The 23,124-nt window shown below is 39.3% G+C and overlaps 1 protein-coding gene across 1 annotated transcript in view; it reads right to left on the bottom strand.

The window, feature by feature from the left end:
* Positions 1-23,124, bottom strand: part of LOC135086570 (dynein axonemal heavy chain 6) — a 91,662-nt gene that overhangs the window by 50,168 nt on the left and 18,370 nt on the right. Inside the window, exons 26-43 of the mRNA XM_063981321.1 lie at positions 22,825-23,017; positions 22,408-22,547; positions 21,915-22,100; positions 21,324-21,479; positions 20,790-21,017; positions 16,821-17,041; positions 11,473-11,684; positions 11,291-11,403; positions 11,077-11,219; positions 10,221-10,413; positions 9,809-10,032; positions 9,029-9,284; positions 7,989-8,179; positions 5,851-6,023; positions 5,065-5,248; positions 4,428-4,593; positions 1,376-1,537; positions 241-417 (exon numbers count right to left, since the gene is read on the bottom strand). Of these exons, the coding sequence (XP_063837391.1) occupies positions 241-417; positions 1,376-1,537; positions 4,428-4,593; positions 5,065-5,248; positions 5,851-6,023; positions 7,989-8,179; positions 9,029-9,284; positions 9,809-10,032; positions 10,221-10,413; positions 11,077-11,219; positions 11,291-11,403; positions 11,473-11,684; positions 16,821-17,041; positions 20,790-21,017; positions 21,324-21,479; positions 21,915-22,100; positions 22,408-22,547; positions 22,825-23,017 (3,318 nt within the window). The remainder of the gene's footprint in view (positions 1-240; positions 418-1,375; positions 1,538-4,427; positions 4,594-5,064; positions 5,249-5,850; positions 6,024-7,988; positions 8,180-9,028; positions 9,285-9,808; positions 10,033-10,220; positions 10,414-11,076; positions 11,220-11,290; positions 11,404-11,472; positions 11,685-16,820; positions 17,042-20,789; positions 21,018-21,323; positions 21,480-21,914; positions 22,101-22,407; positions 22,548-22,824; positions 23,018-23,124) is intronic.

The following is a 23,124-nucleotide window of genomic DNA, read 5'->3' on the forward strand; positions in this document are numbered from 1 at the left end:
AGTTTCGTCGCAGCATCGACCTCGTCCCTCGCTCATGATGACTTTCATTGACCGTAGCTAAATTTACGAATGCAGTCCTTTGCGATTCCATAATAGCTGCAGCCTGCAATTTGTCTGTCTGCTCAAGCAGTTGACTGTGACTGCTCAAGCGGTCCGTTTTTGTCAATGTCTCGAGCTGCCGGTGAATGCTGATCCTCAGGCCATATATCTCCCATAGCACGTGTCTGCTCTCATACTGACCTTGGCCTCTGCCTCGTCCTTCATGACGGCCCGCTTGACCTCGTCAGCGGCTGCCTGCTCGATCTTCAGCCGGTTGACGAGCGCGATGCCCTCATCCGCCTTCTTGGCGAGGATCGGCTCCATGTCCCGCACTTGCTGCTCCATCACACCCACCACTTCGTACGTCTCGTATAGTTTCTGACAAAGAGTTATTTGTGAAACATTTGGAACTAGATTTTGCGTGAGATTACGTCCATGTAGATTACAATGAAACCTGACTAATCAATAAATAAGGGCCTGTGTATGTAAAAAATGTAATACTCCCAAGCCGCTTTCGGCTACGGTAACTACGACAAAAATTACTTTAGTCCGCAATAAGAGGACTACGCTGGGCTGCCCTATCATGTGCACTCACATGCAAATAAGGGCCTATACACACAACGTATAAGTGCGTCGTGGACGCGCGTTTGTATCACTATAATAATATACACGAAAGTCAGACCCAATCTACACACGTTTGTACGAAAACATCGCCCCGTCGTTGTGCGTGACTTAAACGCACGTCTTCGGCGCGTTTAAAAAACGTAGTGTGTACAGTGTACAGGCCCTAAAACATTACAAAGGTTCATCAAAATCTTTATGACCCATCCGCACAAACTTTACGCAAGGATCAAATATAATTTTAATATTTACTACTTCAAAATATTGTGCAATGGAAACGTATAGACTTTGTAAAACCACAACAAAAATAGTAAAAAAGTAGTCGCAATAAAGTGTTCAGATTTGAATTTCAAATAAAATGATTATGTTAACAGAAATATCTAGGTTAGTAGTCATAGGATTTTTTTTAAAGAATAAAAATTGGGCAGTTGATACCATTTTCTACAGTTCTAGCTTATAACTCACTCAGTGTCTGGAGTATGGTAGCGGCACGGGAGGGTGTTTTTGTGACGTCAAACGTCAGCGAGACTTCAGATGTGCTTCAGACTTGTATACGTTGTCACGTCATATTATGTCAACCCTTCCATGCCGTTTCCATAATGTATGTGTATTATGTATTTAAGTTAACAGGTTTGAATATAACGATAATACTGACTGATGGTAATGATGAGGATGATAATATGTGACAGTTTCATGATTGAAAAAAGATACTAACATGCAGTCCACAAGAGATCCTGTCCCGGCCGCGGATGATTTCCTGCTGCTTCTTATCAAGCAGGTTCAGGTAGAGTTTGAGCAGGTCCAGGTAAGAGCTGGGCGTCGTGTAGAAGTACCTTCTCATCTCCTGGTACAGCCGGTCCGTCATCACGTCTACGTCCTACAAGGAAATAAGAAACAGCATGTAAAAAACAAGTGACGATTCTAGTGTTCAAATGGATTAATTCAAATTGGGGAAAGCTTCGAGCGCATTAAAACATTTGTACCAAATAACACATTAACAACAAGATTCATCTGTGGTTGAGGAATCCGCGTGAAGCTCGCTTCCACCAACTTGGCCTCATCATCATTTTCTATCAGGTGCGACATGCATGCAACTTTTCCGTTGTGAGTATGAAAAAAACAAAAGAACATATTTTCCATACAAGAATAATATCAGTAAGTACTAGTGTTGAAAACGACTAAAGCGGCTGAATTTGACTGACCGTCATTTACGGTCAAATTGGTCAAAAACAAGTCAAACTGTCAAAAACGGTCAATTTGATTTCAGTAATAGTTAAAAACTAATTTAGTTTTTTCTTAGACTTTGTTATTGGTAAAAGTACAACAATTTAATGAGGGTTTTCGCGAATGAAAAATCCGCCAGATGGCAATACGTAGACGCGAGGTTCAAATGCTGCATGATTGGTTATTTTTGACATGACATTGACAGATATGTCAAAATCCACCAATCACGTAGCAGTCAGACAATACATCCACGTCCCGCCATCTAGCAGATCTTTCATTCGCGAAAACCCTCATTGAAATAAAAAAGTGGTTTGTAATGATTTATTATAGTAAAACATTTTACAGTGAGTCTATGACTTCTAAATTGAAACAATAAGTGTTTTGTAATGATTTATTGTGCTCTCTTTCTTTCCCTACACAATTGCCCCGCACCCCGCTCACATGCATTATAGGCAATGTCTTTGATGACGTCTTATTCTCTCTTAATTTATTACTCTTAATTAATGTTCCTTCAATTAAAATTGTATATTAATTGGGTAAGTAAATCAATTATTCGGTGGTAGTACAGTAATATTGAGTCAAATTGACTGAATTTGACCGGTCATTTATGGTATTTGACCATCGTAACCGGTCAGATTCAGTCAATTTACATCTCTAGTAAGTACATGTGGTGTGTGTGTATTTAAGCCTGGAAAAGTATGAAACGAGTCCAGTCGTATCTAGCGACCGGTGTCAGTACAACCTGTCCAAGAAGAGGAAAAATGTAAGGAAAATAATATGTTAACGTCCATAATTTTAAAGTATGGAAATCGCACCTAACCCTCATTTAATATTTATTTATTCATGTTGTATGTTTTCCTTTTTATTATTTAGCATTATTTTATTTCAGGTTTCAGTTTGACTCAGACTCTTCGGTGGAATACATCGAGACGTTTGCTCCGAACAAAATGTCGTCAAGTCCTCCTACAATGGCTGCAAAGCGCAGGCGCGTAGCAATCGCGCCCGCGACCACGCAAAGGTACTCGAACTACGACCTTTTCGGCACGGACAGTGAAGACGATGAAGAAATTAAAAACGGTAATAGATCTACACATTATTGTTCTAAAATGTTTTCATATTTCACTGTAAAATACCGCACAGTATATCAACAAATGATAAAAAATAAAGTTGGCAAATTTTACATAACGTTAAAAACACTTGAAACAAATGAAGTGAAATCCATAAATAAACGGCAAGCAAATATTGTGATAAAAAATAGAACCAACTCTAGCACTAAAGCATGGTACCATCTTGTAATGTTTATTGCAGTTTGCCGTCGGAAGTGTAACTACGAACTGTTTTCTATGCTTCAGGAGAAAAGTTCGTTTAATAAGTCATTTATTTCTTTTGAAGATCGAACAGCGAAGAACGATAAATATTCTGCGAACGTTAAGAATAAGTTATCAACTTCGACGTGCAGCAGTTTGGAGCGCGAGTTGAAGAAAGTTACAAGTTACAGCTCTCGTAGTGTTCGCGTGCCTCAAGAGCGAGCAAGTACTAGTGCTGCTCCCGACACCCGCCAGATGTCTACCAGCGACGTCTCCGACAGCGACGAAGATCCCCGCAACATGCCGAAACTCCGCAAAAAAAGTAACGAACCTCTTTACTCATGCTTTTCCAAAAGGGTTCCTTGCGGTGTGTTACGACAGTCAACCACCGAGAAAGAAGGTACCCACTACATCGAGTTAAAAATATATAAATGTGATGAAATCAAACATGTTCCGCCGAATAATAGGTCGCGTCACGCTTTAATTAAAATCAAGAATAAATCTAACGCAGATACCGAAGCTTGGGATCATCTAAGCCAGTTTATCAAAGCAACTCGACAAGAGTTCAACGATTGCCGAGCAGACATAATTAGTGGTTTTGAGTGATGTGATAAACTCACGTTACCTATCCCCGTCAATAGAATAACAATCTGTGAATATTGGCCTGCTCCTCCTCCTTTTTGAAGTGTGTAGAAAGCATTTGGGAATCATTTCATTGATTTTATTTTATTTTTAGATTATTAGTAATTTGTTAGCATGCGTGTAAAATATGTATCTAACTTATGTATTTAACAGTACATACTATTTTTACAATGTTACGTTTTATTTTTGTGTTTATATTAAAGTTATGTTATTTTTTTGGCATTATTTTTAAAAACCCCATCATAACTATGAAATATTCCTAAACATTTTAACAATTAGCTTTTTTACAATATTTGTCCTCTTTGTAATATTTGTACGTTGATCTTCACTCAGTTATAAGGTCAAACCAATGAACAATTTCAATATGTTGTTCCCTAAAGAAGGTTAAAGATCTAACGCCCGTATTCACAAACGATACTTGCTTAAGTGAATCAGGAAATCGAACGCACAGCGCTGAATAGAGCTCTGTGATTGGTTCGTGTTTCATCCTGTGCGTCGACGCGCACTGTGAGACCTCATAGTAATGTTTGTGAATACGGGCGTAAGTGTTTCTATTATGTTAAATTATTTTAAATTAGAATGACTGTTATTTACCTCGTGCATTGTAACGCAAAGCTTGGAAATCTTCTCGACGATGTCCATGTTTCCCATCGGCGACAGGCACTGCTCGGCCACCGATAGCAGCGCCTCTGGCGGCCACTTCGTGAACCAGTCGATCGTGCAACAATTCACGAGCGACGGGAACATACGGCAGCGTCGCCTGTATTACAAAATATATGATTTGATTCTTATGTAAATATTCGTAGGTATCGCATGCAAAAAGGATGAATGGCTAAAATGATGGCGATTATTGTATTAGACGTACCAAGATGTAAAAATATTATTTGTACACTTAAAATTGGCCTTGATACAATCTGAATATGGTATGGAATAGTGGGAGCGTCAAGGAAAGGGTGGCATTGACATAATATTATGCATACAAATACAAGCATATAAATCTGAAGTGTCGCTGACGTTCGACGTCAACAAAAACACTCCCGCGCCGCTCCCATACCTTTGGCACTGATTTAGTTATGCGCTAAACCTATAGAATTACATGTCAAACAGAAAAAAAACATGTCAAACAACCGTTAATATAACAAAACAGTCACTAGTTAAAACAAATTAATCATTATTATTCCAAATCTGCCTCTCAACTAAAACCGTAATTGACAATTGAAGACATATGTACCTGAAAGCCTCGCCTACAGGGCTCATACATATGCAGAGGTGAAGTTTGGACCGCACTCGATTGATGAAGAAATAATACACAGCGTCGCGGTCCGCGGGATTGATGCCATTCTTGCCCGCTTCGCCGCGACACCCGGTTTGCACCTGCTCGTAGGTATCGCCCTCGAAAAGGTTCGGCACTTCACCTGGTAAACGAATGATGCAGTTATGATATAGCAATTGAAATAAGAAAACAAGTTTCGAAAGGAAAATTGATGGCAAGCAAGGCATTATCTTTGAATCATTTCTGGGCATGTCACAACGAAATATTTAATTGGACATACCGTTAGTGGAGACTGAAGGGGCCTCATTACAAAAAAGTTAAACCAAGGACGAACTTTGGTTTAAAATGACATTTCCATACTACCTAAATGTCAATTTAAACCAGGGTTCAAACTGAGTCTAACTTTTTGTAATAAGGGGGTAGGGGTTCAGATTATATGTATGTATATTAAAGTAAATTTTGAACCAATCTACTTCCTACTCGATATATTCAGACAGCAGCTACACTCTTTCAGACATCAAGCAAAATGATCCCCCTCAAAGCGTCACATAATGCTGAGCGTTCACTTCATCTAATTCCCGTTTTCACCATCAATCCCTAATTTTTAAGTGATCCCTATTAAAACAAAATTCCTGTTATGTGGCAACACATTAAATTATGTGGTAACACATAACAGGAATTTTGTTTTAATAGGGGTCACTTAAAAATTAGGGATTGATGGTAAAACCGGGCATAAGGACTTACCGGAGTTGAGCATATTGTTGATGTCCTCCAGGAACTCCTCCTTGGTGATCTGCGTGTCCGTGAACAGGAACACCGTGTCTTCATAGTTGACGCCGGCGCGCATGTACATTTTGCGCAGGTCGTCGTGGAACTCCGGCGTATCGTAGTTCCGTTTCAGTTCCATGCCCATGCACCTTTAAAAGAGTTAGAAGGGGGCTCAGAACTGACGTATGTCATGACTTTCATGTGATATAGCAGCTATGACCAAACTAAGGCTGAGTTGCCTTATTTTGATCGTAACAATAACCCCAGTCCTTTTTTTATGGGGTTTGACAGATTTTTAACGTTTGTCAAAGTTAAAGTGGTGAAACTCAGCCTCAATAACCTGACACGAACAGTTGCAGTAGGCACATATTTAAGGCGTATATCAACATTGAGAGGCTGCAAATTTGCGGTGTATTAAACGTGCAAATTCGAAAGCACCATCACAAGGTCGATATACCTTTACATTATTCCCGTTTTTAAGCAAGTCAATTAAGCGAAGTTCGAACACGGGTAACAATCTGTTAGGTGACTACTATAAATGGTCAGTAACGTGCAATTCACGCCATGGAATAGTGCTCACGTTATTTTGGGACATGCACAGGATAGCCTCACGCTGAGCCCCCGGGGCCCATCATGAGGCAGTGGCTTTAGAAGGTTATAAGTCCATCTAAGTCCGTATAGACTAGGTCGCAGAAGCCCGATCATCTTGGGCTGTCATTAAACAATGACGGTGCTAGTTGGAAGACCTAAAGAAATAAAAAGTACTTGGACTTGTTGACGTGTCCAGCCAGGGTGGCCACAATTGCGCGGCCGGAGCCCCCGGCGCGCACCATGTGGCAGTGGCACCGCTATGTTGAAAGGGAGGCTACTGGTATGGTAGGTAGACTCATTTGCGCTCATTGACGTGTTTGACTAGACCAGCTGTTGCCAGTGGCATGTCTAAAAAGTGACCATGTTACTTGCGGGGTTATTAAAGGAGTGGTGCTTACTTGCACTCGTTGACGTGTCCGGCCAGGGTGGTCACAGTTGCGCGGCCGGAGCCCCCGGCGCGCACCATGTGGCAGTGGCACCGCTATGTTGAAAGGGAGGCTACTGGTATGGTAGGTAGACTCATTTGCGCTCATTGACGTGTTTGACTAGACCAGCTGTTGCCAGTGGCATGTCTAAAAAGTGGCCATGTTACATGCGGGGTTATTAAAGGAGTGGTGTTTACTTGCACTCGTTGACGTGTCCGGCCAGGGTGGCCACACTTGCGCGGCCGGAGCCTCCAGGGCCCACTATGCGGCAGTGGCTACCGCTATGTTGGAAGGGAGGCTACTGGTATGGTAGGTAGACTCACTTGCGCTCATTGACATGTTTGAATAGACCAGCTGTTGCCAGTGGCATGTCTAAAAAGTGGCCATGTTACATGCGGGGTTATTAAAGGAGTGGTGTTTACTTGCACTCGTTGACGTGTCCGGCCAGGGTGGCCACACTTGCGCGGCCGGAGCCTCCAGGGCCCACTATGCGGCAGTGGCTACCGCTATGTTGGAAGGGAGGCTACTGGTATGGTAGGTAGACTCATTTGCGCTCATTGACGTGTTTGACTAGACCAGCTGTTGCCAGTGGCATGTCTAAAAAGTGGCCATGTTACATGCGGGGTTATTAAAGGAGTGGTGTTTACTTGCACTCGTTGACGTGTCCGGCCAGGGTGGCCACACTTGCGCGGCCGGAGCCTCCAGGGCCCACTATGCGGCAGTGGCTACCGCTATGTTGGAAGGGAGGCTACTGGTATGGTAGGTAGACTCATTTGCGCTCATTGACGTGTTTGACTAGACCAGCTGTTGCCAGTGGCATGTCTAAAAAGTGGCCATGTTACATGCGGGGTTATTAAAGGAGTGGTGTTTACTTGCACTCGTTGACGTGTCCGGCCAGGGTGGCCACACTTGCGCGGCCGGAGCCTCCAGGGCCCACTATGCGGCAGTGGCTACCGCTATGTTGGAAGGGAGGCTACTGGTATGGTAGGTAGACTCACTTGCGCTCATTGACATGTTTGAATAGACCAGCTGTAGCTAGTGGAATGTCTAAAAGAGTGGCCATGTTACTTGCTGGGTTATTAAAGAAGTGGTGCTTACTTGCACTCGTTGACGTGTCCGGCCAGGGTGGCCACACTTCGGCGGCCGGAGCCCCCGGGGCCCACCATGAGACAGTGGCCGCGCTCGGCGCGTAGCACGCGCGCCACGCGCACCACGTGCTCCACCGCGTCTTGAAACAGCACCAGGTGCATCTCCGCGCGCGCCGTCGAGTTGTACTCGTCTAGGTATTCCTAGAAGGATTTAACACGTTATAAAATCAGTAAGGCCATTTCCTAGCAGCAACAGTTTACAATAACATAACCGTAACACTTCAACATTAGGTACTCTTATCATTACTGGCCTCCTACACTAAGATCTGGTGAACGCCAGACCTACGTAATTTTATAAAAGCTAAAAGTTTATCAGCGTATGCTCCCAATATAGGATAGAATGTTGGTGAATTATGAAGTTTGGGTCATCCTGGCTTTGGCAGCTATCCTAAAAAAACTGTCTGACAAGGAGTTGGAACTGTCAAAACTATCTGGCTGGTGTGGAAACTACTTTTAATAATTTCCCAAATATTATAAAGCCACCGTAAAAGTTAGGCTTATAAAAGCTGATTTTTATATAAAATATTAGGGTAATTAATAATTAGAAGTAGTTTCCTCATCAGCCAGACAGTTTTGACAGTTCCAACTCCTTGCCAGACAGTTTTTTTAGGATAGCTGCCAAAGCCACGATGACCCAAACTTCTTGATTCACCAACATTCTATCCTATATTGGGAGCATACGCTGACAAACTTTCAGCTTTTATAAAATGCCGTAGGTCTGGCGTTCACTTGCTCTTAGTCTATCCGCTAATAAATAATCGCGCGGGTGCCCTCACGCAGCGCGCATGCGTGACGTGCCGGCTGGCGGGCGTACATCTCCGTACATTTATAGGCGGGCGCACCCGTGCACGCATGTCAGTTTTAGCAGAGGCCCTAAAATGTCATTAAGTGCTACTGAAACAAACAACACCGAATGAAAGATGTAGTCAATTCGGATGATCTGAAGAGTCTACTTTCAATCAATCTTTCCTCAATTAAATATTCACTCACCTTTAGTACAATCATCAGTTTATGTATGTCCGGTATTTCAGCATAGACTCTGTTCTCTTTAGGCACCGCAGAGTTGATGAAGTCTCCAAACAGGAGCAGAGGAGGGTGCTCGATGATCGCTTCCTCTGGCACCTCCAGGATGGGCTGCTGGAAGTTCTTCTGGCACACCGTGCTCATCAGGTGGAGGAAGTAGCTCTTATCCTCGATGTTGATCAGCCGGTCGTGGAATACTCGCAGGCATTCATGATAGAACAACCTGGTGAAAGAATTACATAGTGACAATTTTGTTTAAAAAAATTCTATGCTGATGTATACGTAGCCAACTTTTAGACGTTGACCAAAATTCATTCAGAAGCATATTCAGTGCAATCAAAAGGATTTTAAGCATCAAATTAACTAAATGACAACTGAAATGATAACACCGCCATCTACTAAAGTTTACTAGATTAGCTACCAGTGGTCACGATAATATTATTTCGGTATACCCCTTAACAAAACACTTTACCTTTAGAACATTGTTATAGATTATGATAATATACCCATGCAAATCGGGAGCGGACTGACGAGGTAGATTGATTGAGCTGTTATTTCGAGTCTTGAGACCCAGTTTAAAATTGCACAAAAGTGTGCAAACATCGACTGCATAGGCAAAAAGTTGACAACACAACCTTATTCCAGTTGTAATAAAGACTACTTTTTAACTACTTTGGATATCATGAACTATTTGACGTTGACTGCAAAATGAATGTCAGTGAATAAATTAGATCACTTTGTTTATACCTGAGCATAGCTTGCGGTGACCGCATGTACGCCGCGTCGGCTTGGAGCACGCCTTGCATGGACTTGGACAAGTCTCTGAGGTTAAACACGTAGTGAGACTTAGAAGGCGTTGGCAGAAGCTCAGCGCAGATCTTGAGGTATATGTCAACTGCTGCGTTTACTATCGGCTCGCCCAGCACAGACACTTCTGGGACGAAATCCTCCATGTGACCTTTGAGAATGGCCTAAACAAGAACGCAAGAGGTTTGGCTTAACAGAACTGCCACTAAGGAACTGAGCTGATGTAATATAAACTAGAGAAGCCTAAAGAACAGTAATTGTTTCATACTGGACATGGCATAGAATTACTAACGAAGCTGCTTATATAGAATGTTAACTTTTAGCTTAACTGAGCTTTTTTTATAGTTATTACCTTAAATATGGTCTTCATAGCATCTGCATTAGGTGCTGAGATGTAAAACATGGCGAAATGTCTCACAAATCGCGCCGTGAGTGGATTACGACCGCCACCAGGGGGTGCGCAGGCGCAGGACAGAACGACATCAAGTATGTCCTTCCAGTAGAGCTTGTCGCGGTCGTATAATCCTCCGAAATCCAAGAATTGTCTGCAACCAAATGGTGCAGAAAATTGTGGTTTATAGTTTCATTTCTGATCTACCCTAACAAACTTTACAGAAAACATTCAATGCCAAAGATGAATTTATAAATTGAATTTTCGGCATTAAATATGAATTGGATGCAATCAATTGACATTTCAGGTGTCAAGACAACATTGCACATTGAATAAGGTGACCCAGTTTACATGTAATAAATAATAATTAACTTTTAAAAAAAATAAAACCGACTTCAAATGCGTGAACACAAAATAAAATTTTTCTTTAAATTCGCATGAAACCACCCTTTTGATAATACCTATTCAACAAAAAAATAATCGTTCGAATTGGTTCATAATCGGCGGAGATATTGCGTATAAAAAAGTTCATCCCCAATTTTCCACCCTTGGGGGTTGTTTTTTCTATTATTAAATTTAAATGGGACCACCCTTGAGGTATTACCTATACGCCGAAAAAAGATTTGTTCAAATCGGTTCATAATTGCCGGAGTTATCCCGTAACAAACATAGAAAAAAAAAACATACGGGTCGAATTGAGAACCTCCTCCTTTTTTGAAGTCGGTTGAAAATTTAGACTGATTTGAATATTTTAATGAATGCCGATTCTTACGTAGACCAGTAACTAACACGTCATGTGAAAGTTATTTTTACTCACCGAAGGAGTTCGATAGTAGGCTGAGCACCATAGACGTCTAGTTTAGGCATGTTCACGTCATCAATGAATATAATCACTTTCTTTCCTAATGGCGCACCGATTGCTTTCCTTGGTCTTTTTTCCAGACGAAGCTCTATAACCTCCTATAATATATTTTGTATTTACAATTAAGTTCGATACTTCATTTATAAGATTTTAATGAGAGTTTGTATACCTGTGTCCTCGTGCTACTGGTCTGTGCAGAAAAGTTAAGTATAACTGGGATGAAATAGCCACTTGAAGACATTTTGTTAAGCACTTCCGCTGCAACACACGTTTTACCCACACCTAGAAAACAAATTGGAATTAGAAGATACATTATCATTTGCCTTTTTATATAAATAGCCAATTATTTACCTGTATTTCCTGTAAACATGACTGGCTTTCCACTTGACAGGAGCTTCTCAAATAAGTAGCCATATCTAACGGTATCAATGGTAGGCACAAGAGTTTCAAAAAACGGTCTGTTACTATCGTAGAGGAACTCTGGTATGATTTCCGCCCACACTTTCAGTTTCCGTTGTTTCGTATCCATATACATGTCGAAGAAATTGAAACCTTGAGGAAAGCTGGAAAGATGCAAATCAAAACATAACTGAGATAAATAGTTACGACAAGAGAATTAAAACCAATGCTGCAATGGTACTTTGTTAGTCATAATGGAAAAGTTTCCAATTTTTTTTTAATAAAACTTGAAAATATAAGTAAAACCACAGAATAATAATAAGTACCTACTACGTACAGAAGTTTTACTTCGCGAAGGTTTTTAAAAAAATGTATGCTCAATGTCATTAACAATATGGTGTAATTTAGCCTGTCTCAAGAGTCAAGCACCATTTTGTTGACAAACGTCAGTGATTGGCACTGCGCCGAAGCTATAGGGCTGACTTCGGTAAAATGATGTGACGTGAGGTGCCAAACTGCGGAAAATGGCGGAGGAAATACATGATTTAGCATGAATTATCATGAATAATATTAACTACTTATTTACCTCTCAGTGTCTTGAGGCAACTTAAAAAAGTACATTCTGTGTTTTTATTATTATTTAGGCAGTTAAATACTGCACAGTATTTAGCACCGTTCATAAGTGCCACTTGTGGTCTAAACTGAATAAATATTTTTGATTTTGATTTTGATTTTTGACCATTTTCTTTATTTTCTTCCATCATACACAAGAATACGCGTGCGTGAGTCAATGTTCGCTCATATGTGAGGCCTTGTCGAATAGTATCCTGTAGGTGGGCCATCGTGCGTGTTTTGTTTTCGATGTAAACTCGCGGAGATGAACAGGCCTGGTAAAACTAACAAAAATCGTGAAAGAATCATGAAAATATCTCTACAAATAAAGAATTTACAGGGCCCTAAAGTTGCGCGTAACAAATATTCACGCCATTTTGATCGGTGTAGTCAAGATAGTCATTCAGAGTACAAACAGTAAATCACCCCTGGTCCAGTGCTCTTGACAGATCCATTTTTTAAAATTCTAGTAGTTTTTAATTTTTCAGACAGGGTCACTTTCACGTTTCACGTTCACTCAAGATTCTTTCTTAGTATAATTTTGTAAACTTTTTTTGACATATCCCAGACCTGGCCATATACAAAAAGAAGAAGAAGACTTTGACGTACAGTCTCATTCTCGACAACGCGCCATGGGTGGTAAGCAAAGGACATTGTCAGAAACCGCCTAAAAAACCGCCCAAAAACATTAACCCATCATAATTATTTTCTATTTTTTTTAATACATTAAGCACCCTTTCATTCTAATGGACACTTAAGCATTGAAAAATTAAATAAATAAGTCTTTTAACGTTTATTCTATAATACTATTACAACTTCCGGACGTTTTGGTGCGTGGCATGGTCTAAAACCTATCAAGTTCCATAATTTTTGCCGATAAAATCTGTACGAGGCATTACCGTACTTTATTGCTGGGAGTCCATGTATAGTGATGTTCCTGCGGCCATCATAGACAATAAAATATCGATTTTGAAAATAAAATAAATCGATTAAACTGCTTTGAAGACTAGATTTGCGTTAAAAGCTAAAAAGATATTGACAGTTTGACACTATTACAAGAAGATATCTAAAGTGTCCAACTGGTCGAAGGTCGTAAATAAAATAAAAATAATTAGGACCATAAACTGATATTCATGGTATCATAACTGTAAAAGTGTCAGAATCCGATGTTGAATCCAATGCCAGTTGAAGTGTGAGAAACATATATATTTTTTTTTTATGTGACAGGAGGCAAATGAGCAGACGGATCACCTGATATCAACCTAGTATAGTTGCCAGTCTCTCATAATCTATGCCAATGAGGGTTTTCGCGATTGAAAAATCCGCCAGATGGCAATACGTAGACGTGAGGTCCAAATGCTGCATGATTGGTTATTTTTGACATGACATTGACAGATATCCACCAATCATGCAGCATTTGGACCTCGCGTCTACGTATTGCCATCTCGCGGATTTTTCAATCGCGAAAACCCTCATTCATAGCACATGTATAATAATAGACCAAATGAACTTTTATAGATTGTGAAAGAGAAGATAAAGATTTTATTATTTTATTAAAATCTTGCCACGAGGTAGTTTTTCAGTAGAAACCAGGATTGGATAATCGCTACAGGCAAGTATCAGAACATTTTATAAATATTTTTAATCGATTATATCCATGTGAATCGTTTTAATAAATTGTCATTTTACTTTTTCAATTAAAACTTTTTCAATCCCTAGTCTTGTCAAACTGTCATAATGTCAACAAATTATAAATGTCACGTCAGTTGACTCAATTTCAGTCTTCTGTGCGTTTATTGTATTTTTATTTCAATGAAATAGTGCTAAAGGGTTAGTACTAAAACTGAAAGCCTTTTTTCAGAAAGAAAACCAATGTGGTGCCCTTATTATTCATGCTGTTTGAAAGTTACAAGTCAGTGATACAGAGTTGCCGACATTATAACTCCGTAGTGATACCATACCAAAGAAGAAGTTTTCCTAAACACTTGTGTTGTTTTTATATGTGATCGAATAAAAAGGATTAATTCTACTGCTCAAATGGAATAACTTATCCCAAGAGACCGAATATAAAAAAAACCTCTCCATAGAAATTATCACCATCACGAGGATGTGAATTTTTTTGAGAATTTGATATTGGTCCTGTAAGAAAAGTAGTTGTATTTCAGTAGTAGAATCAACCCTTCTTGTTTCATCAGCAAGAGTAACTATAAAAACGCCCTGTAGGTAGGTATTATTAAGCTGAAGAGTTTGTTTAGTGTCAAAGACTGTCACACAGTGTAACTTAAATTGGCATATTATGATAATGAACATAAAAACTTAAATAAATATTTATGTTAATATTTTTTCTATTTATTTATTTTCCCAAAGCTTCACAGTGACAGCTGAAACAGCAATACTGTTAACAAAACAGTAAAACTAAACTTGGAACAAACTGTTACAAATATGAGGGGTTTAATATTTTACAAATTAAAATAAAACCGCATGTTGCTTTACTTTCTCGTATAGGTAATAAATGTAATTAATGGCTAGATTATTAATGTTACTTTGTTACCCTCAATAGTGAGGAAATCTTATAAAATGGTAACCCTGATTTTTATTGTCATTCAAGTGCTCTTTCTTCGCATAGGCTTCTGTGATTTGGCCAAGGGCCACACACATTGCGATAACATTATGCGACATTGATTTGACAGCAGCGGAGTGATGTCTTGCGACTATGCAAAATGATACCCTGTAATCGTAGCGCATACAGACATAGACTGGGCGGGGCACATAGCTCGTAGAGCTGATGGCCGCTGGGGCAGGAAAGTTCTTGAATGGCGACCACGAGCCGAAAGACGTAGCGTGGGCAGGCCTCCCACTAGGTGGACCGACGATCTGGTGAAGGTCGCGGGAGGTGCCTGTATGCGAGCGGTGCAGGATCGGTCTTCGTGGAAATCCTTGGGGGAGGCCTTTGTCCAGCAGTGGACGTCTTTTCGGCTGAAACGAACGAACGAACGATACGTATTACCACTATTTACCAGAAATTACTATTTATTGCATACTCGCCGGATTACACGTAGGAGCACGCGCGTAACAGCTTCGGCCTTGCATTATTATAAGATCTTGTTCCGCCCTTTTACGAACTTCCTCCGTGAGGATATCCCCGCCGAATTCTATGATGAACCTATCAAAAGTCATATTCTGCAATGTCAACCCACCACAAGGTGGACCGACGACCTGATAAAGGTAGCGGGAAGGCGCTGGATGCAGGCCGCTACCAACCGTGCGATGTGGAAGTCATTGGGGGAGGCCTATGTTCAGTAGTGGACGTCCTGTGGCTGAAATGATGATGATGATGAAGAAATGAATGAAAATGACAAATCTTCGCACGTGTATAATACCGTGCCAAAGTAATCATATAATTTTGGCACCTTAATAACTATTGCCGTTTTTGTTGTAAAGATCATGCAGCGCTACTTGCGGATATTATTGGAAAGAAAACTATGTGGGCTCTAGATCTGAAGCCGCTTTAACGAACACGAAGTGCTCATACAATGCGGCGTATTTTCTTCCAGTCTTTAGTCAGGACTTTAGTCGAATTAAAACCCCGGTTGAACGTGATATAGCCGCACTAGAATACGATGCTTTTTTGCATAATCGCAAGACTTCGTTCCGGTGTCGACCGAATGTTATCATGATGTATGTGGCCCAGGGGTTACCGTAGCCGCTAAGGTTTGAAACTTCTTGCTTAAAATATTGTAGTCTTTGGCATAGACTACGATGGTAGTCATGGAGATAGGAGTTTGTTATCTCGTGTCAGATGTAAATGGTGAAAAGAAAACTCATGATTCGTGGTATTTTTATGTAATATGTAGGTATTTTATAAAAGTGGAACCCCGAGTGATCTCCAAAACCCATTCTATTATTATATACGATTCGGCTTCGATATCTATAATACAATAGGAGTTTATTTCATGTGTCAGATGACAAGGGTGGAAACAACCTACGATTCATGTTGTTTATTTACGTGCAATATGTGGGCATATTGTAAAAGTGGAATGCCGAGTTGTATTTCTAAAACTTGTTCTATTATTTTATACTATTTGGCTGCGACTCGGCGTGACGACAATACAAAACATTTTTCGCGAATCGGTGTTCATACATTCACACAATACATTAGACGCCATGTTGTCATAAACGACATACCTATTATAAAATCGCTGTGATTTAATATTCTTAATCATTAATTTTATGGCAAGTGTCCATCAGGAATCATTGTTCTTACACACAGAATCGTATTATTTCGCTTTCGGGTAGTAATATGTCAAAATTGTTGGTTCTTTAGGCGAACAATGTATGGAGAACGAACATTGTCCTTTTTGAAACTAGAACGGGCTGTTTGAGTTCCACGCGAAAATATGTAGGTAATTTAAATAATTAATTTCTCAGCCATTTCCTGATGGATTTAAAAAAAAAAACTTTACCGACTTTTTAGTTTTAGTCTATATTTTAATCCCATTCAGAGAAATATAATGTTTTCAACATCAGGAAACTTCTCCATTCTCCTTATTACAAAAAGTTGGACTCTGGTTGAACTCTGGTTTAAATTGATATTTAGTGTGGTAATGTCATTAATTTAAACCAGTGTTCCTCCCGGGTTTAACTTTTTTGTAATAAGGAGGATTATCTTTGTTTAAGAAAATACTTACTATTCTGCTTCTTCAAACTCCTCAAACTGCCTCTTGATGACTTCCTCATAGCCCTTCCTATTGGCTTCGAGGATGTTTCCTCCGATGCACCAGACATAGCAGAAAATGAAGCAGTACGCGATGTATACCTTCACCGCCGCTTTGTCCGAGAACCTTTCGCCAGGCTCCGATAGTAACGCGCCCATCAGATAACACAGAGCCGATACTTTACTGATATCCACCTGATAAAGGCCATAATGATATCATTAAAATTATTACATTAGTCGTGGTGACAAGAACTCATGAAAGTGTATTTTTTAGCAGAACGCTTGTGAATTTAGATTCGTGAATGCAAATAGAATCATGAAAATATATCTACAAATAAAGAAGTTACAGGGCCCCAAAGTTGCGTATAACAAATATTTTGCGCCTTTTGATCGGTGACGTCACGGTACTCATTCGGAGTACAAACAGTGAATCACACCTGGTCCAGTGCTGTTGACAGATCTAATTTTTAAAAATCTAGTAGTTTTTTAATTTTTCAGCCATTTTGTATCCTTTTTTTAGGGTTCCGTACCTCAAAAGGAAAAAAAGGAACCCTTATAGGATCACTTTGTTGTCCGTCTGTCTGTCTGTCAAGACCCTTTATCTTAAGAACGCGTGGACGTATCAAGCTGAAATTCACATGAAATACTCAGGTCTATTGTCCCTTTAAGCTGTGAAAATATCAAACTTCTAAGCCAAGCCAATCAAAAGATACAGCCGATTATGTCGATATTTTCAACAAATTTTCGACACTCGCAAAGGAATCAAAACCTACAGGATACTTCCCGTAAACTCAGAATCTTCAAAAGACAATGCCGGAAATTGGCGTCTTTTTTTTTTCGCGCGGCCATCGACCAAACTTTGTTTTTTGATTACAAAATAGTGTAATAAACCAAACTTACTATGACATGTATACCTCTAAACTCAGTCTTAACTGAGTTACGAGCATTAGAAGTTTGATGGTTTTCATACTAGATTTGCTTTTTGCGCGCAAAGTTTTGTAAGAAATTGCAACAAAATAGTGAGATTGTATGTTTAAACAAACAATACCATCCATTAAAGGCTCCAGACATCAGTATGGAGCAGAATCAGCGCAATAAAAAAATAGCGCAATATTTTGTTGCAATTTCTTACAAAACTTGCGCACAAAAAGCAAATCTAGTATGAAAATCATCAAACTTCTAATGCTCGTAACTCAGTTCAGACTGAGTTTAAAGGTATACATGCCATAGTAAGTTTGGTTTATTACACTATTTTGTAATCAAAAAACAAAGTTTGGTCGATGGCCGCGCGAAAAAAAAAAAAGACGCCACTTTCCATACAAAATCTGGCATTGCCATTTGGCATGAAGCATTGTCATATAATGCAAATATAGGAATAATTGCTAAAATCACATTTTTTTAGTTATATAATATAATAAAAATATTTTAATAAAATGAAACTTACTACCTTATTTCTCACGAACGAATAAAGGTATCAAATTGAAATTTATACCAAATACCTACGTCTATTGTCCCTTTAAGCAGTGAAAAAATCAAACTTCTAAGTTAACGCGATCAAAAGATACAGCAGTTTATACCCACACCTTAGACGAATTTCCGTCACACGCTAAGGAATCAAAACCTATAGCCCGACCAGGAACATAAAAACCCTCGCCATGTTGCGGAAAACTAATGGTACTAATTTCTTTTAATGGCAACAGTAACTGAAAACTTTATTGACATGTCACCTTGCATGTCAGTCTATTGCTGTCAAAGTGTAAACAAACTTTATTTTAAATGTGCGCAATTGATTTTGTGAATTAAATTGCTAAAATATTTTTATAGTCGTAAAAGAAAAGTGGTTCACAATGTGTTAAGGTATTTGTCGAAGAGAAATACTAAGGGTTCGGACAATATTTTCATTGAATAATGTTTCCGACAAAGGTTGTCAAATTGACTGACATGTTTATCGTATAGTACAGTCCACTATGAAAATTAGCTGTGGTTTGTTTCAAGTTTCAACTACCTATTTTAAAAATTTTTGTCACTTTCTAAGTGTTGAATTTTATGGAATTGGGAAAGAAGTACCGAGTTTGAAGCGTTCATGAGCAGACATTGCAGTTGAATATTCAAGTTCTGAATTTGATTATTGATGAATAATAAAATAAATCCTACAAGCTCGATTGATGGTTTCATTTAATTTATTTAAACCAGGTTACCTATAATAATATTTTTTTCGTTAATTTATGAAAATATTAAATTAGCCCGTAATCCTGAATCCTGATACATAAAGTTAGCCTATTAATTTAACACAGGTACGACTGTACTCAGTGTTGCACTATCAAATGCAACTGACGCGCCTCTATGCCAGGGTTTTTATGTTCCTGGTCAGGCTATACAAGGTACTTCCCGTGAACTCAGAATCTTGAAATTCGGCACGAAGCAACGTTATATATAGTATAGCCTGACCAGGAACATAAAAACCCTGGCATAGAGGCGCGTCAATTGCATTTGATAGTGCAACACTGAGTACAGTCGTACCTGTGTTAAATTAATAGGCTAACTTTATGTATCAGGATTCAGGATTACGGGCTAATTTGATATTTTCATAAATTAACGAAAAAATATTATTATAGGTAACCTGATCTAAATAAATGAAATGAAACCATCAATCGAGCTAGTAGAATTTATTTTATTATTCATCAATAATCAAATTCAGAACTTGAATATTCAACTGCAATGTCTGCTCATGAACGCTTCAAAGTCGGTACTTCTTTCCCAATCCCATAAAATTCAACACTTAGAAAGTGATTAAAAATTTTAAAATAGGTAGTTGAAACAAACCATAGCTAATTTTCATAGAGGACTGTACTATACGATAAACATGTCAGTCAATTTGACAACCTTTGTCGGAAACATTATTCAATGAAAATATTGTCCGAACCCTTAGTTTTCTCTTCCACAAATACTTTAACACATTGTGAACCACTTTTCTTTCACGACTATAAAAAGATTTTAGCAATTTAATTCACAAAATCAATTGCGCACATTTAAAATAAAGTTTGTTTACACTTTGACAGCAATAGACTGACATGCAAGGTGACATGTCAATGAAGTTTTCAGTTACTGTTGCCATTAAAAGAAATTAGTACCATTAGTTTTCCGCAACATGGCGAGGGTTTTTATGTTCCTGGTCAGGCTATACAGATAAAGGAAAAATTGCAAAAATGATAAATTTGAAGTTACATAAAATATTAAAATATTATTTTTGTGTACATGACATAAAATATTTTTTTATTAATTATAAACTTACTACCTACCCTTTTTCACATGAACGCGTAGAGATATTAAAGTTGAAATTCATATCAAACACTTCTTAAATCTAATTGCCTCTAAGATTCTAAATCAACGCAAAAATTCAAAACGCTGAGGTAGGTACCTACCTATAATCATACCGCATATTTTGAAATTCGCCACTACTCGCAACGGAATCAAAACATAAAGACTACTACGATATCTAGTAAGTAATTTGATTTAATACGTCATAAATTGTAAACCGCTACGTTTGTACGGTGGAACCCTCGGTGTGCGAGTCCGACTCGCACTTGGCCGGTTTTTAGATATCCCAGACCTGGCCACATACATAAAGAAAAAGAAGACTGACTTATAGTGTCATTCTCGACAACGCGCCGGGGGTGATAAGCATTGTGGTTGAAACTAGAACGGGTGGCGTGAATAATTCTACGCACCGTCTATGTTTGAGTTCCACGCGAAAATATGTGGCTTATTTAAATAATTAATTTCTCAGCCATTTAAAAAAAACTTCACCGTCTTTTTAGTTTTGGTCTATACTTTAATCCCATTCAGTCAAATATAATGTTTTTAACATCACGAAACTTCTCCATTCAGCATTTGTAATCACAATAAAAACATTTTATTTCTTAATTTATGCAAGTCTACTTACTTGTTTAATGCCCACATTGCACTTGGTGTTCACGTGGACAATGCCGACTTCCAGCATTTTGAACAGCTCGTAGAGAAATTCAGAATTCTCGAGGTTGAAAGTGTTCTTTTCCACACCCACGTCGAGCCACGAGCGAACGTACGGCAAATAGCCCAGTTCGTTGGGATCTATGTATACCATGCCACAGCGGGAGACGGTGGCTGGCGACGCTTGGGCTAAATCTGCCACCTAAAAACCAGATTAAATGTAGATTAAGAAGAACATGTTACTTGCACTTCCTTTTTTAGGGATAATAAAAAAGATTCTAATACCCGTTTTCACCATCAATCCCTAATTTGTAAATGACACATATGACACCAAAATTCCTGTTATTTGTTACCATAGAAGTCACTTAAAAATTAGGGATTAATGGTGAAAACGGGCATAAGTCTCAGATCGCAAAAATACAAAGTTAATTTTGTGTATTTCTTTCTTTTCTTCTCTAGTTCTGTTCTGTGTGGTGTACCTACAATAAAGTGTTATCCATCTACGTACCTCAAAGACCATGTGCACATAAGGGGTAAGCTTGATACGCTCGGAGTTGGAAAGGCACAGCATCTTGTTGTCATCTAATACAGTGTTCATATTCTCGATCCACACAGCGTCCACAGGCCCGTCGCAGATCAACCACTGGTGGTCTGCGTTCTCAGCCTGGTTTATGAAAAAAGAGAGAAAACAATGTTTACTTATTATGCATAATTCTATACCATATTTAAGCCTTTAACGGGCATAATAAGTCCAAATTCATTGTTTTTGGACCTTAAGACAAGGCAATAAAGTTCAAAATACGGTGGGAAATATAAAAGCCGTATAAATGGTTAAAAAAACTGGTCAAGTTCGAGTCAGACTCGCACGTAAGGAATCCTTTACGTAGGTTACCCACTACCAACGTTGAAAAGCATCTTATTATCTATCTATTAAATACTTTTGTATATGAATAGCCTTGAATAGAGCTTTGTGATTGGTTCATGTGTCACCCTGTGCGTCCACGCGCACTGTTAGACCTCATAGTAATGTCTGTGAATACGGGCATTAGATTCAAAAGTTACAAAGCCAAATAATGAAAATAACTAAGTCAATAATCACCTGCACAGCCGTCCTAAGCGATAGCGGCAGAATGCCGTCATGCCACTCCAGGGTCTGCAGGTTGACCTCTCCATACAGCTCGCCGATGGTCAAGCTCTTGGGGTTCATTATGTACTTGTGCACTATCTGGTACTGGACGCCTGGTACCCCATTCTCGCAGAGACGCGTGTATGTGTCACCCAATACCTAGGAACAGTAGGGTTAGCCTAGGCGCAGACCACTGATTTTTAGTTGGCCGATAGTTGGGCCCGATTCTAATTTGTATGAAGAATCGGCCGATACTAAATCGATGTAATGTGCGCAATCTCATACATCTCCGTACTGATTAAAGTGGTTTTGACTATCGCCATTGGTCAACAAAACCACTTTTGACTGGAAAAATCAGTGTTGACTGGAAAATTTACCGATCATGAGTTTTGACTGTAACATATCGTTACTTTAAAAATAGATAAAAAAGTAAAATGTTTGATAAAAGATTACATTAAATACCCACATGTAAAACCACGGTCTTCCCGCCGCCAGTGGGCCCCACCAACATGACGCCCCAACGCACTATCATTGTCTCGTGCAACTGAATCACTTTGCGGATCTGACACATTTCCACCTGCAGTTTTCTTTCCAGGAGAATTTCAGCTGTAAAATTATAATTATACGTAAAGCAACAAAACCTAAAAAGGTTTTTCTTTTGTCGATCGCTTCTGGTAGCCAAGCTACAAGAAAGTACGTAATTATGTATTTGAAAAAGATCTGCTTGCAGTATGGACGACACGTAAAGTAAAACGGAATAGACTATAGTGTATCCTAACGCAGCCACTTCATGAATACTAGTACAACAGTGTGGTCCAGTCTGTTCAAAATATTCTATTAACCTATTGCGTATCTATCTAATAAAGTCAATGATCCCACTTACTAATGACTTCCTCCATGACCCCATAGTCCCTGAAAGGCAGACTCACGCCGGGGAACAGGTCAGACAGAATGCCAGCAAAGAGTATGGCGTCGGCAGCGAGGAACTTTGGCAGGTTGCTGTCGTTCAGCGCACACAGGAGTGTCATCTCCTCGTGCTGGTCCGGGCTAGCGCGCTTTAAAGCGCCCGCCATCACCTAGAAACAGCAAGGGTCTATGCATTCCAAACGCAGAATAGATGCAGAAAGGTGTCAATGGATTTTCAGTCAGTGAAATTATGATATGTGAGAGATGGATTCCGGAT

This window comes from Ostrinia nubilalis, chromosome Z (genome assembly GCF_963855985.1).
Source record: "Ostrinia nubilalis chromosome Z, ilOstNubi1.1, whole genome shotgun sequence".
Lineage (NCBI taxonomy): Eukaryota > Metazoa > Arthropoda > Insecta > Lepidoptera > Crambidae > Ostrinia > Ostrinia nubilalis.